Source organism: Castor canadensis, chromosome 8 (assembly GCF_047511655.1).
Source record: "Castor canadensis chromosome 8, mCasCan1.hap1v2, whole genome shotgun sequence".
NCBI classification, from domain to species: Eukaryota; Metazoa; Chordata; class Mammalia; order Rodentia; family Castoridae; genus Castor; species Castor canadensis.
This window is the reverse complement of record NC_133393.1, coordinates 139,822,003-139,838,755: the sequence shown is the minus strand read 5'-3', so window position 1 is coordinate 139,838,755 and position 16,753 is coordinate 139,822,003. Positions and strand designations below refer to the sequence as shown.

Sequence of the window (16,753 nt, the reverse complement as noted above, 5' to 3'; positions counted from 1 at the left end):
GTGTTTAGGACAAGACGTTTACTATCCCTGAGTCTCAGGTTCCCTCTCAGTAAAATGAGTAAGATGGAGAGGGTTTGTGAAGCTCAAATAAGGTTACTGGCACAAAAACATGCAAGTTGTAAAGGGACATAAATATACTGGATTCTGAAATGAGGACCTTCTGCAGAGAGAGACCTAGGAAAAAGACATTACTGACTTTCCATGTCATGTCATGATTGTTTGAATAAAATTGACAACAGTGCTTAAAGTCTCTGATGAGTGACTGAGACCAGGGGCTCTCTACACTGATTATACAGGTTTTTTTTTTTTTTTTTTTGTTACTGGGAATCAAACCCAGGAACTTGTGCATTCTAGGGAAGTGCTTTATCACTGAGCTACATCCCCAGCCCTACCTTAATTATGCCTTTTAATCATCAAAGTGCTTACAAAGTGCAGGTACTTGGTTTCCACATTCACAGGGTTGGTTACAGATAGGAACACACATTTGTATTTTTAAAGCATGTCCAGTATTGTCTTATGAGTAGCCACGGTTGCAAAATATTGAACTAAACTCAGGAGATGCATTACCTAACAAGAAGTCCTGTACTTCAGTCATGAACTATGGATTTTTGTTCAAGTTTTGCCACCATCTAGGATGTAAATGTGAAAATCAAAAAAGAAATGATTGAAAGTCATTGGAGACTGAAAAAGAACTTTCTACTTCTAACAGTCTGGTTTTGGTTATTTAATACTAAAACAACTGGTTGCTCTACCAATTTAGTCAACCTGGTAATGGTATCGTAGAGGAGAACAGAAATTCATTCGAGAGTCTGTGACACTTGAAGGATCTGGTGTGCTGTGTTGAGTTCATTTTGCTATCAACTTGCTGGTCCATTTAGTCTTTTTTGTTGTTGTTGATTTATTCACATGTGCATACATTGTTTGGGTCATTTCTCCACCCTGCCCCCCTCTCCCCCCTTCCCCCCTCCCCCCTCAGTTCCAGGCAGGTCCTGTTCTGCCCTTATCTCTAATTTTGTTGAAGAAAAGACATAAGCATAATAAGGAAGGCAAAGTGTTTTTGCTAGTTGAGTTAAGGATAGCTCTACAGAGAGATTACTACTATTGCTTTCATGTACCCATGTGTTACGATCCATGTTGATTCAACTCTAACTAATCTTTACATTGGTTCCTGATCCCCTGCTCATGATAACCTCTGTCGTTTTAAGGTTTCTGTATTAGTTCCTCTGGAGTGGGGACATCAAATGCTTTTATGTTTTGGATTTTCTACCTATTCCTATATTTCCCACATGTGCTCTCCCCTTGTCATATGATCCATGTCCAACCACATTGCTGCATTTGCCTTAGATCTAAAGTCTGCATATGAGGGAGAACATACTATTTTTGGTCCTCTGAGCCTGGCTGACCTCGCTCAGAATGATGTTCTCCAGTTCCATCCATTTACCTGCAAATGATAAGATTTCATTCTTCTTCATGGCTGAGTAAAATTCCATTGTGTACAAGTACCACATTTTCTTGATCCATTCATCAGTAGTGGGGCATCTTGGTTGTTTCCATAACTTGGCTATTGTGAATAGCGCTGCAATAAACATAGGCATTGTGTCTTAAAATAATCACTTTTGTTGGCCTGGGCAAACTTTGATCATTGTGGTGGTACCTGGAATAATTGAATAAGTAAGTGCAATTACCACCTGTCCTAGCATCATACATGTTAGCTTTGTTAATTAGTTTTTCTACATATATATATGTATATATTCATACATACACACATATGCGCATGCACACACACACACACATATAATGCCTATTGTATTGCAAATACAAAGCTACCTATTTGCTTTTCTGAAAAGCAGTGAAATCTTTGATTCAGGGGTATGGAGATCCAGTATTTTGGGAGTGTTTAACAGTCATAGGTGTTGAGGGTGCTAGGGGCTGAGCCTCAGATAACCCTTTAAAAATTTTTATTTGTGTATATTAATTGTATAAAAGGGTTCCATTATGATATTTCCATACATGCATATAATGTACTTTGATCAAATTCACCTCCTCTGTTACTCTTTTTTATCCTCTCTCCTCCCCTTTAAAAATATTTATGGATTCCATTATTCTACTTTTATACATGTATATGAAGTACTTCAATCTTATCAACCTCTCCTTCACTCTCTCCTTTTGCCCTCTTCTCTCCCACTGGTTCCCACCTTATGGTCTCCTATAAAGAACCTCGGCCTTCCATCCTGTTCTTGATATTTGAATAACTGAACAAGGGTGGGTTGAATGTCATTGGTTCTAATAATGTTTGTTTTCCTTTGGAATCAAGGGACCCAAATACTACTATTTTGAGTGATTCTAGATGATTCTCTTCATTTGGGAAAGTTTGATCCATTTGTGTACCACTTCAAATTGCGGGCTTTAAGATGAAACAAGGAAAGCCAATTAAAAAGAAAGTGAGCTCAATCTAAAGTATCAGAGGTAGACCAGATTTCTAGAGTTCTAAGATTTGTATGTGTACAGGCCTTGCCAACGTATATCCATTGTTTCAAGCCAAATATTTACAATATCATGTTCTGAGGTGAAGATGTTATGTAAGGAGGTAAATGATAGTACGGCTTTTATAGAGACCAAAAGTCACAAATTAGTGACCTGTGGTTATTGAGAGAAAAGTCATGTCTTGTGTACAGCACTGCATATTTTAAAATATTGAATAGTTAGCACATTTAAGTCAGAAGTTGTTACATGCATAAAAAAATTTCTGCTTCTCCTAAAAATTTAAAAATCCTGTCTACATTGGACCTGTATTTCTTTCTAGTAATTAAAGACAGAATTGGGAGGAGTCTGATCACTTCTAATGGGCCATGTAGGACTAAGATAGCATTACTTGGTCTCATCTCTCATTTCAGTCATTTATCTTGCCTCTGGAGCCTTTGCTTTGATTGTCCCATTGCAGACCAAGGTGTGTTTTATCAGGAATGTGTCCTGGCACATAACAGGACCAGCATCCTCATTGTCACTTGACTGTGCTATGTGTCCTGTTGTCAGTTGGTATACGCTGGCACAGTTTCTTCCACATGTAAAACTCATGACACCAAATCTCTTCCTCCTCCCAACTACTTCAAGCTTATCCTTGGTTTTCCTCTTCTCTATCTCCCAAATCTGAGTACTTTTTTTTCAGTGAAAGGAGCTTCAATTAATACTTTCTTTGGAACAACATGGATAAATTAGAACTTTTATGAGTCAAATACTTTTCTATGGCTGCTATAACAAAATGTCACAAAATGGGTAGCTTCAAACAACAGAAATTTATTCCATCACAGTTTGGAGGCCAGCTATTCCAAGGCTGGGTGTCAGCAGGATTGACTCCGGAGGTCCTGAAGGAGAACGGTTTGATGCCTTTGTCATAGGAGTCCAGTGGTTGCCTGCAACCCTTGATGTTCCTTTCTTGTAGCATCCTTTTTTTAAAAATTTTTATTGTTTTATTATTCATATGTGCATACAAGGCTTGGGTCATTTTTCCCCCCCTGCACCCACCCACTCCCTTACCACTCTGCCCACTCCCTCTCCCCCTCACCCCCTTGATACCCGGCAGAAACTATTTTGCCCTTATCTCTAATTTTGTTGAAGAGAGAGTATAAGCAATAATAGGAAGGAACAAGGGTTTTTGCTAGTTGAGATAAAGATAGCTATACAGGGAGTTGACTCACATTAATTTCTTGTGCATGTGTGTTACCTTCTAGGTTAATTCTTTTTATTCTAACCTTTTCTCTAGTTCCTGGTCCCCTTCTCCTATTGGCCTCAGTTGCTTTTAAGGTATCTGCTTTAGTTTCTCTGCGTTGAGGGCAACAAATGCTAGCTAATTTTTTAGGTGTCTTTTAGTCTCTGCCTCCCTCATCCCACCAACTTCTTCCTATGTGTCTGTGTCTCTATTTCTTTTCTTATGAAGACACCAGCTATATGGATTGAGTACTACCATAGTGTTCTCATCTTCATTACATCGGCAAAGGCCCTGTTTCCAGATAAGGTCACATTTATAGGTATCAGGCTTTAGGACTTCACTATATCTTTCAGGGGACATGATTTAATCCATAACAAACTAGGTCATTTGGCTACTACCCAAAGGAGGCCAGCTCTCTTGTAAACTGCCTTTCATTTATCCAAACTACTGGCTCAACCCCCCACCCAGCCAAATTCCTATGTTCTGGAAATTTCTCCTTCTTTATCTTGCTTCCCTATGAAAGAGTTCTTCCATGTCAACATTAGTTGAACATAACAGTGTAAATATTCACTGTAGGAATGCTAAACTATTTTAACTCTCTACAGTTGATCTTAATTGTCTCATTAAAGGTACTTTCTGGATTATAAAAGTGACGTAAATTCGGTGCATAAAATTTGAACATTACATAAAAGTTCTAAAGTTTGAATTATACCACTAAGAAGCAACTGTTGCTCATTTTCTTTGCATTTTAAAAATAAAAATGGATAATTTTACATCTTTATATTTAACAAATATGCTTTCATATAAATTCTATTTCACTATGTAATAATGCTTAATTCAATATTTATTGTTTTCTATGTACCGAGTATACCACTAAAATACTATGTACATTATCTGTTCTGTTCCTTAGAATATTCATAAGAGGAAGTAGGTATGATTGTCCCTATTTTATAGATGTACAATTGAGGAAGGATAAAATTAAGGAAAAATTTCCAAACTGCACAGCTGTAAATTGTAAAACTCAGGATTCACACCCAATTCAACAAACTCTAGAGCTTGCACTGATATTCGTCTATTACTCTAAGATAATAATATCTTAGAAATGACCCAAAATTCATTCTTATTTACATGGAAAAAAGAATCTCAAAAAGAATAAGATAAAGGCAAATGACTACCTCTTCTCATCCTCTTAACACCCCTAATCCCTCAATGAGATCTCAGGGTTTTTAAATCTTACCCCGAAATTTGCTCTCTCTCTCTTCCTCATACCCTCCACCCCTTTCACTCCTATACCATCCAGTTGTACGATCCAGAGACTTTCTGTCTGTCCCTTCCCTCCATAACCAACTCATTACCAGTTAGCTAAGAGGTCAGCATTGCTGCTTAGCTATCTCTTTGCGCTGTCTTCTGCCTGTCTTCCCCAGCCTGTCATCATCTGTGACAGGGAAATCGGTGTTGCACCAGCTCTGCTTATTCATATCTTTGATGGTTGGAGATGCTTTCTCATGTTTATGCTCTACCAAGGAGCTAGTACTCTAAATATGAATAGTCCACGTTGACACAGTAGCTCTAAGTTTCTTAGTGAAAGTGAATTAGGTAAAGGGACTCACCTAGGTTGCTGCATAAGAATCCAAGTGGGAAGCACAGTTTCTCACTGGTCTTTTTATGTCTTATATTAATTTATTTAATATTCTAGAGCAGTTTTAAGCCATTGAGATAGTGTTTTTGACCTCTGACAGTACATCTAAGAGAGTGTCTTGAGCAATAGGTTTGGGAAGTAAGGCAGAGATCTGGATTCAAGTTCCAGCTCTGCTAATCAATATCCTTGGGCTGTTGTGAGTGGGTGGCTTAAAACAACAGCAATCAATTCCTTTAGTTCTGGAGGCCAGAAATCCAAAATGAAGGCTATGCTTCCTCCGAAGCCTCTTTGGAAGATTCTTCCTTGTCTCTTCCTTCCAGTAGCCCCAAGTGTTCCTTGGCTCATGGTAGCATGTCTCCAAACCCCACATCCATCTTCACCTGGCTTTTTCACTCTGTGTCTGTCTCCACATGTCATGCCCTTATGTGTTTCAGCTTTCTAACAAGGGAAAGAAAGGTGAGCCCTAATCCAGTCTAACTTCATCTTAACCTGACTACAACTTCAAATGCCTTATTTCCAAATAAGATCACATGCATGGGTACTGGGCATTAGGAATTCAACATACCTTTTTTGGAGGAGGCACACTTGCATTCATAAGGCTTGAACTAGCTTTCTGACCTATATTGCTTTCTAACCTGTGTAGCACACTCTACTAGCTAATGGCTCTTGCAAGGACTAAATGACAAACTTGCATAGGATTTATCATAGTGCCAGCAACATAGCTCAAACTCAACAACAGCATTCTCCATTCTTTACCTCCCTCCTCCTTTTCTCCTATGCAGGTACCTTGTTCTCTGTCTTTGTCATTTCTATTGGCTCAGGATAGAAACAATAAACAAACAAAAATCCATATATTACCTGATTTTATATTTCCTGTCATTAACCTAGTAGGTGATATTGAAGTGAATTCTTTCAACTAATGTGTTTGCCTTTTATGGTGTTTCCAGAAAGGACTCAGGGCCCAATGGCATGTAAAAGACTACTTTATACTAGCCGGTACATAATCCCCAGGTCTTCTGTGAACACAGTTTCTTTTGATGAAGAAAACTATGGAAATGTCTGCCCCTCCCCAACACCATCCAGTGAGCTGGATGAGGATCCATTCACCTTCACTTTTGGAGTAGAAATCAAGAAGAGAGCCAAAGCAGCACCCAAGCAGGCCTGGATCAGTCCATTTTTGGAAAAGCAAATGGCAAATAAGCCTATTCGACCATGCCCAGTGCATCATATTTGTCTGAAGGCTGAAGGTAGACACATAAGACTTCGGAACCAACCCTTGAGCAATTCCAAGGGAGCTTCTGGTAGGTGTCATGTTATGGTTCCTAACTTTTCTTATCTTATCACTTTTTTATTTTTAACTTCAATATAAACAGAAAAATTGATTGTTGAATAAATGCCAGGTTATGTTCTAGAAGGTATGATAAGAACTATGTCAGTTGGACATAGTTCTACTTGGACAAGAGTCTACTTATTGCCAAAAATTGCTGTGGAGAAAAGATCAGGTGTGAGTTGATGGCAAGTAATTTGGTAATTCAGAAGTGGCACCAGGTAATGACAATGATAGTTGTTGTCATCATTCCAACCCCATTCATTAAACTGTCATCCTGTGGTAAGCTCTGTGTGGGTATTTATGTTATTATATAAGATTCTCATATACTACTTAGTCAAACAATATTAGTGTACCCATTTCACAGATAAGGAGGCTGTGAATTTGTAGCATAGGATAATGTGTATGATAATTAAGTGTATCATATCAATCATATCAATCAAGTGTATCATATCAATCATATCAATATCATATGCCACAGTAGGAGAAATCATCAAAAATAAGGAAATGAACCAGAAGGAGGGGCTTTGGAACCAGGAAGATCTTGGGTCAAGTCTAACTCTCTCTTGTATCTGTTCTGTAGCCATGATAAATTCCTATAAATGTTTATTGAACTTAGTTTTTAATCTGCAAACTAAGGACTGTTACTACTTTGAAGAGCTGTGGTAATTAGAGAATTTGTTTAAATAAAGCTCCCTTAACATAGTAGGGACAGTATGATAGGTGCTGCTGATGGTGTTTATGGTGCTGATGTCCACACTGGAGGAGAGAAAATGTAAGGAAAATGTGTATTTCAAAATTTCTAGGAGCTACCATGTAGAAAGATCAGATTAATGTTACATAGCTTTTTAAAGGGGAATTTAGGGGGTAGATTTCACTACAAATATTTACATAGTTTGTTGGGATTGACCAAAAGGAGAGATAGAGAAAGAGAGAGACTCAATTCAAAGAGGAGCTTTCTTTTAACAGCGAAAGTGTAAGGACAGGGGTGGGAAACCTGCCAAAGAAACTGAGCTAGATATTCCATTACTTTTGGGAGGCTGGGCCTGGTGTTGGGATGCAGATGATGCTGGTTGCTTAACACTTTTTGAAACTATGAACAAGGCAATGGACTAACATCTGCATGTACATCTTTAATTTTGATCTGCATGACCCTCCTCTGAGACAGGAACTGTCATTTCCCCATGCTTTAGGTATAGAATCTGAAGACAATAGCAGTGTTGTAACTTCAGGGTTGAAGGGAGGATTTAAGCCTTTCATTCTGACTCTAGGTCAGAACATCCCTTTTATCAAGGCTGTAAATAGGACAATCATAGTTCTTAGGTACTGAGCACTTTCTGTGAACTTAATGCTTGACACTTTATCATGTTCTCCTCAGATATTTAACTAATTTCCTTTTCCATTTCCTTCAAATCTTTAGTGAAATGTTACCTACTTGGTTCTTTCTTGCTTTATTTTTCTCCTCAGGATTTATAACCAGCAGACATAATTTTTTTTTTCTTGTTTAACCAGTCTATTTCCCTGTTTTCCCCGCCACCCCACTAACTAGAATGTAAGTTCAATATGTACGGGGATATTTCTGCCTTTTTCTTTTCTGGAGCCTTAATGTCTAGAATACTGCCCAGCACATACCAGGCACTCAATATTAATGAATAAATAAATGGGTGAACAAATTTAATCTCACTAGCAAACTTGTGAAGTAAGTAGTACAACATCCATGTTTCAGGTAGGGACAAAGAGGCCTAAGCCAGATGATGTGCCAGGATTGGAATTTATGATGGCTTGACACTAAAACATTATTTATTTTGTTAAGTCACTCCACCCCTCCAGTAGAGTTTGTTGCAAAATACATCATTCCTGAAATGCTTTGAAAAAAGGAATTCCTATTCTTTGACTTAAGACAGAGGGCAGCATGTTCTGTCCCAGTTGTGTCCTGATGCTCTGAGTTACAAAGCTACATTCAGACTTGGGTGGATTCTCTTACATTGAAAATGGATGATAGCGATGAGATCATCTGCCAGGGCTGAAAGTCCCAATCAAAGCTATTACATTTCCAAAGCAATGAGTTTAAAGCTTTCATTTACCCAAAGATATGAAATGCCATTCTGTTTTTATTTTCAGGGAATAATTCTCAGTTTGGAGAAATCAGATTAAGTTTTTTTTTTTCTGTTTGAGTTGAGTATGTTGAATGTCCAGTGGAAGATACTCAATAACCTACCAGATATAGGAGAATGTGTGAGGAACTGAATGGAATTACTTAGAGGTATACTGGCCATTTGAGATCCACTGTTAGGAAGATGCTGTGCATTTTAACTGTTTACATATTTCTTGAATGTGTCAATAATAGAAAAAAATAATGGTTTCAGATATTGTAAACATTTGCAAGCTATTCAAAGCCCTTATAAACTTGTAGAAAGTGATTCAAAGCATGTAAATTATCTTAATTCATTGTTGAAGGATTAGAATTTAATTTGTATAGATCAATGTGCAGAATTTCTCAAATAAAACTAAGATTATACACACATAAAAATTCAGATGAAATATATAACATATATATATATATATATATATATACACACACACACATATATATTGTAAAAAAAAACTCACATCTTTTACATGGTAAAAATTATTTGATCAGGTAATAAAACTTAAATCTGTTATTAGTGTTAGTTTACAGTTTCTAATAAAATCCCTGATAAGTAACTGGGATTTTTCAAATCATCATAAGTCATAGATCCTTTTATTTTTAACACCACCTAATAATTTCCATTCAGAAACTTCCCCTAAATTTAGAAGCCTGTGCTGTATTTTAGCCATCAATTCTTGTTTCCCTCTCTTAGAAGTTTTGAATGGTTTTCCTTGAAATTAAAAGTTTTGCGAAAATTTTGTAAAAATAGTTTTGGGGAAGGCACTGTCAGCTAATAGGAAAGGACTAGATGACATTTTTATTTTCTTCAAGAAATATGGGGAAGCCCGTGAAAGCAATATGGGAGATTTTCCATTCTCTCCCCACCTCACACACACAGATTTCTCAAACATCAGGAGAGCTTTTCTGTTTGATGTCCGGCTGGTGGGATGTGATCCTGCAGCACCCTGGAGGTCCATTCTTGCCCTTCTTTGCCTTTCAGATCCCACAGAGAGACCTTTCACTGCCATCGGCCTCTGCAGCAAGATCCAGCCCCTCTTGGCCCAGCAGAACGCCTGGCCGAGCTCCTTGGAACCTAAGCTGGAGGATAGGGTAGCAGCCACAGCCACGGCGGGCTCCCTGGCACACCCAGATTGCCAAAGCCGGCTCCCGGTCGCGTGCGGAAATCCACTGGGCAGAGGCGCGGTTGCCATGGCACCGGAGATGCTCCCTAAGCATCCTCATCTCGTAGGGGAAGGAAGGCCCAGGGCAGACACCTCCCTCAGTGGCAATCTGGCAGGAGCGCCCCTTCCTTTGCTCGCAGAGACTTCCATCCTTTTCCCCCACAAGAGGTTAATAAAGGTTTGCTCCTCTGCACCCCCCCGCCCACCCCGGCGTTTCCATACGGCTTGTTCACAGGCTCTCCCAAGGCCGGTGGTGAATGCTGCGTTGAATGCTCACTTACGCTGACCGCTGGGAAGGAATTGTTCCGCCAGCACTGTCCATCTTCAAATCAATGCCTGCCCAGAACAACAGAAAAGGTCTCAGATGTCCTGGTTTCCACAGCACCATTGTTAGGCTTTTGTGAAGCATTTTTGAACCTAATAAATAATGTCAAAAGTCTCTATCGCAGCCAAAAATGTTCCTTTTGAAGCATTTCTAATAGTATTTTTGTTCTGCGGTGTCTCCCAGTGTTACAAAGAATTCGTGTCACACAATGGGGATGGGGTACACCGCGTGCCACTTTGCAACGTGCCTACCGGGAGCCTGAGGGTCCATCTCTTTGTTTTCCTTTTGCAGGTACACGGGTTTTGCTTGCCCACCTCGGCTCTGGTTTAAGGATGTTTTCTAAGGGCCTTTAGAATTTCTAAATGGAGGTTTTAAAAGCATAATTGAATGTCTGTAATTTAATAGTTAATGTGAAATTTGATTACTCCGAATGTGCCCAGGGAAATTCTTCAGGCTATGTTGAAGTTCTTATGCCAGAAACCTGAAGCGGATCCTCGTTTGAGGCATGGAAACACTTGAAGTCTAAGTTTAATGTAAGAGAGAATCCATGGCTTCTGATTTGTAATAGGAAATACTGGAGCGCCCGCTGATGGAGTGAATTATGACACTGGTCATTCTAACAATATGTTTTTTCAAATTTTTGGTTAATCTCATAGCTTAATATAGCACCTTGTCATTGTGATGTAATGTTGAGATGAACTTTATCAAATAATTTTACAGGATTGTTTTTCTCTTTTAGTGTGGTTTTTGTTTTTTATTTTAAACATTCAAAAGTGTAGGTATCAATGTGACCATCTGCAGTTTGGTATTCAGCTCCTTGCAATTTCTCCACAGATTGGGATTCATAGGACTTGATATATGGTGGTTGTAAAATCTCAGTGCATTAATATTTTTTATTTTGGTTCAAATTTACACACATTATCTATCTATCTATCTATCTATCTATCTATCTATCTATCTATCATCTATCATCTATCTATCTCTTTATCTATCTTAGTCCCTGAGACATCCTAAAAAAATCAGGTAAACTCTAACCCAGTGTCTCCCAACTTTTAATTGGGGAACCCTGATGTGTGTGTGTGTGTACATATATGTATTTTTTAACAATGCAAATATGTATACCTATCATTATTTGTACAATACATGTCTTTGTGGAACACACCTGAGGAAAAAACATCACTCAAAAGTCTGTGTAGACATATTAAATCCACATACACTTGGTAGGGTTCAAAATAAGGATTTCTTCCCAAATGACTAAAGTAAAAGTGAGAGGAAAGATGGCCTTCAAGAATCACTGTTGCCTTGGAGAGGTGAAATGAGCCGTCCTTGGTTATTTCTCCTTATCTTGGGTGCACGTTTGGGAGAATTGTACTTGTTCCAGCCCTGAATACACACAGCTAGCGATGGATGAAAAGCACTTCTAACTTGGATCACAGTCATGGGCCGTGATCCTTCTGAATGATGTCTCTTTTTGTATGGAACTTAGACACAAAGGCTAATGGAGTAAAAGCTTTCCCATTGCCATTATTTCTGAATACACTGCTGGATTAAACAATCATAATTGAGGATGAGTAAATTTTAGGAGATAAATAATATGCCTTTATATACAATACAGGCAATGAAGACAAGAATGAAGTCCTATTTCATGAAATAATTGTGGCCTAGGTTCTGAATTACAGCTTGCTTGCATTTCTTTAGGCTATGGGATTTCATCTGTGGCACATTTATCATCACACTTTAAGTCTGGTAGGGAGGTGATTTCCTGAATGCCGCACTGGACAATAGATATTGCTAAATTTAAAATACTGTTGCATTGAAGAATTAAGTATTTAAAAGAATCTCAAGTGAGTAATGTTTATAAGTAAAGAATCCTTTTACAGTATGTGAAATAAATAATAATTATAGACAACTACTATTTATTATGCATCATATACTGGGACTGTTCTAAGAACGTGTCTTTTAGTTTTCACAGTGACCTCATGAAATAGTTATTATTGTCTCCATTTCATAGATGAGGATGCTTCATTTTAATGATAATTATATGTATATATACAAATAAGCTTTAAAAATTGCACTATACATTATAAGATTTTATTATATATATAAATCTATATTGTTTATACCATTAACGTTAGTACATATGCATATATGAATATATATGTGTGTTCCATCAGTATCTCTAAGCAATTTTTTCTGGTAGTACTGGACTTTGGAACTCAGAGCCTGGCTCTTGCTAGGCAAGTGTGGTATCACTTGATCCATGCCCCCAGCTATGATCCTTTTACCTATGCCTTTCTTAAAACTGGAATCACCACGCCTGGCTTATTGATTGAGATGGGGGTCTTGCTAACTGCCTGGTGTTGGGCAGCTCTGGATCTCTGCCTCCCAAGTAGCTGGGGTTACAGGCACGTACCACTGCACCTCTAAGTAATTTTTTAAATCATCTGTTAATACATAAGTGACGTGAGTATAAAAACTCTACTTAGGTCCCCTCACCTGAGGACATGGTGGCGAGTGTGATGTGATAATTTTGGACTGATGATATATAACATGTTTGAACTCTGGAGAGCAAAGCAGGAATAGAGATTATTACCACTTAGTTTTGGTTTTAAACAATATCCATCCCGTGAACAAAGTCTTCGAAGATAAGGGGAAAGAAGGTAGTTTTGAGGTTTATGAGAGATAGCTGAGCTTTTCAAGATTATCGGAGTTGACCACATCAGATTTGTGAAGGGGATTATATGTTGTAGTGAGAAAAAGCTCAAGTGCTGGGGCTGACCTGGATCTGAAATGCTAAGAAAGGGTCTTGTGATTGTGACCAGGGCTTGGTGTCATGCCCACCATTTGGTCAAAGTTTCTTGACTGTTAAAGTGAATGAAATTTTTTACAATCAAACAATGATTTCAGGATCAAATTTGCTACCATGTTACACATGATAAAGCATTTTGGAAAGGAAGAGTAGTATACAAATTCAAGTTGCTATTTGATGACTAATATCAACAGTAACTATTGTGTGCTTTAGCATTAGTCATGAAGAATGATAGAAGTCTTGACAGATCCAACTGGCTTTTCTTGACAATCTAGGTCTAGGATAAGTCTTAGTTCTTTCTGTCATTCTATAAAATTTGTTGAACACTCACTATGTGCTAGAGGTTTTGAGCTGGGGACATAGCAGTGCAGAAGCCATTTTGGCTCAGTAAACCTGGATGCTGAGACGAAATAATGGTCTATAATCCATTAGCAACAATTGTGAAATCCAAACTCTCCAAAAATTTAAAGTTCATTTGGTATCACTTGTGAGCCAAACCAAAGTGAGGCTATCAGCAGCCTTTGTTTCTCCCACTTAGTATGAATATGCATGTATTTTGTTAAATATGTATTACTATATTTGATTAGGAAGTATTATCTTGGACCCTTCTGAATAATGTTAAACAGTGCATGAGTTATGCTCCATTGTATAATATATACTTTATAGGCATAATATAAAAAAAACTCTAAACTCCAAATTCAACCAACCCAGAAGGTTTTGGAAAGAGTATTTGGGGACTTTCTAGTGAATTAAATGCTGTGAAAACTTTAAGAAGGAGAGGGTTAGTTTGGGTTGGAGTAATCACAAATGGCTTCCAGTGGCAGAGCTTGAACTTGAGAGGATTTGAAGGGACAAAATAGGAGTAACCAATTTGTATGGAGTCTGAGGCTTACACACATTGAATGAGTTTCTTTAAGAAAAAGAATGCAAAATTATAAATGTAGTTAGGTAGTAGGCTTTTAGAAAGTGTTTGCAAACAAAGGACCCTGAAACATCCATTGCTTCATAAATCCATTTTTGAGCAAGACCAAAGGCATGATCCATTTGTGCTATGAAATGAAATATAACTGCAAACCTACAAATAAACACCTAGGTTGACCAGGGAAAGAGAAGGTGGAGAGTTTGGTTCCTGTCGGGGGAGGCACTTACTCATTTTATCTTTTTGAATTGTTTGGGATTTTAAAAATTGAAAACCAAAAGCAAGTCACCTTTTTATTTTTTAAAATCTAGGCATAGTATGTGTGACCTTTGGAAAACAGTCCAAAGAATTTTTAAGTGAATGAATCTAATTGTGATTGTGTTTTAGAGTGAATGTCCTTTTTCAGTTTTCTTATGTTCAATTTATAGCTAATCAATTGGTAAATTTTAAAAATTTGACAGTCATAAACACTTTATATAGTTAAAGGAAAACTCTTCATAGAAGATAAACAACTGAATTTCATTTTGATATTTACCTTTTTAATAGACTTTGTAGGGATAAATTATCTTTGAGCTGTAGGGGCTTTAGAGGATGAATTTGAATTTTAAAAAGTTTTTTTTTTTATGGTACTGGAGTTTGAACTCAAGGCCTTGCACTTGCTGGGCAGGTGCTCTACCACTTGAGCCACGCCCCCAGCTTTTTCTTTTTTTTTTTTTTTTGCTTTATTTTTTATATGGGGCTTCACACTTTTTGCCCAGGACTGACCTCAGACTGAGATCTTCCTGAATAGATAGGATTGCAGGCATGCATCACCAAGTCCAGCTTATTGACTGAGAAATCATCTTGCTAACTATCTGCCTGGACTTGCTTCAAATTGCAATTTTCCTTATCACCACTTCCTCTATAGCTGGGATTATAGGAGTAACCACCACAGATTTACAATTTTTTTAAGGACAAATACTTAAAGATTAAAATGGAAATGTCAGTCTTTCCATTTGCTAATCAGGATATGTAGCAATACTCCTTTCAGAGTTATTCTATAGTTATACACTGTAATAAACACAATACTTGAGAGCCATGTTTATCAGTTACTTAAGACTGACAAGCACTCTTCTGATTCTTTTTCTGTGGTATCCCTACTCTCTCCTCACCACATTTTTTTCTCTTTTTCACCACAAAGGTTTTTATCATTCTTTTTATTTGGTTACTTTTAATTATTTAACAGCTTTTATTATAGTCATGGTATTATATTTACACACCATACACGTCACCCACTGAAAGTGATGAATTCACTGTGGTTAGTATATTCATAGGTTCCTGCTATCATTGCCTCAGTCAGTTTAACATTGTCATCCTGCTCAGATAGAAATCCTGTCCCTTTAGCTGTCAGTCTGCTCCCCATCCCCTCCCTTACCCCTGAGCAACCTCAAATTTACTGTTGCCTTATAGATTTCCCTATTCTGGACATTTGATATGAACAGAATCATATAACATGCGGGTTTTTGTGACTGGCTACCTTCGTGTAACACAGTCCCTCAAGATTCACCCATGTGGATTGAGTGCATCATTCCCTCTTTATGGCGAAATACTATTCCATTGTTTGTGTATCCCACATGTGCTTTCTGTCGATGGACCTTGCAGTTATTTCTGCGTTTGGAGTGTTATGAACAATGCTGCCATGACCATTGGTGTCCACAGAAGCTTTGTGTGGACGCAGGTTTTCCTTTATCTTAGAGCAGAGTGTCATCTTCAGTCCTCCCAGGGCACTTTGTGACATGATGATGTTACCCTCTGACACAGAAGGCAACAGAACAGAGAGGTTAGGTTATTGTCCAGAGTCACATGGCCTTTGTGACACAGAGTCAGGCCATAAACCTAGGTGGGCTGACTCACCTCCACCATGCTACTTCTCTCTATGTTGACTTTTCTCAGACAGATTCCTAAGTTTCCTTTTTTCAGGACACCTAAGAAATTGCACAAAAGAAATACGTACTAGTTAAATCTATATACGCACTCCCAGGTAGTTAATAATCATCTGACTAAATGTTGCACGTATTTTCTTCAAATACATTCTGAAAATATAGTTCCTAAAAATTGAATAGCCTACTGGGAGTTAGCATTATTTGCATATTTTTGTCATTTTTCTAAAATCACGTCTTCTCATTTTGCCCTAACTTGCACTCATCTTTCTAACATGTAGCATGGCTGGAAGTTTGCAAGGGCAAAATTTATCCCTAAGCTGTCTATTTAACTAATCCTTATGGGACTGGTCCCCTCCCCCCTTCACTCTTCTTGGGGATGAAATCAGAAATCAGTATTGCGTGTTAGCTCCTTCCTTCCCACACCTCCTCTAGGTTAAAGTTGAATTCTTTGAGATCGAGATTTTTTTTGTGTGTGTGACTTTAACAATGTTCTCTTCACATGTCCTTGCATGGGCCCAACAATTGCTTGTTGACCCATTTTAACCTCTTTTGAGCGTCATCTTCAAAGTGTAACTGTCCTTGACAATGAAAGAGACCTTCCTATTGTCTGGTCCTTCCAGGCAATCTTTAGCATGGAGCTCAATGGCTTTCAGATGGAGGAGTTGGTTAGAGGAAGGAGACAAAGTAAGCTGTTGTTCCTGAGTGACTTTTCTGAAGTTCCCCTTTTCTCTCTCAGAATGGTGCTTTTCTATAGAAGATGACAGACGTTTTGACAGGTGCAATATGCTTTGAAC

The 16,753-nt window shown here is 38.0% G+C and overlaps 1 protein-coding gene across 6 annotated transcripts in view; it reads left to right on the top strand.

The window, feature by feature from the left end:
* The window catches only part of C8H12orf42 (chromosome 8 C12orf42 homolog), a 340,441-nt gene that overhangs the window by 145,164 nt on the left and 178,524 nt on the right, over positions 1-16,753 (top strand). For 4 of the 6 annotated variants that reach the window (XM_074084258.1, XM_074084256.1, XM_074084257.1 and 1 more), the window contains one exon: positions 9,804-12,441. The exons of 1 other annotated variant lie outside the window; for it this stretch is intronic. In XM_074084258.1, coding sequence (XP_073940359.1) covers positions 9,804-10,270 — 467 coding nt within the window. In that variant the 3' untranslated portion in view covers positions 10,271-12,441. Of the gene's footprint in view, positions 1-5,155; positions 6,647-9,803; positions 12,442-16,753 lie in introns of those variants that run through there. One more of the 6 variants, XM_074084254.1, reaches the window with a different exon arrangement.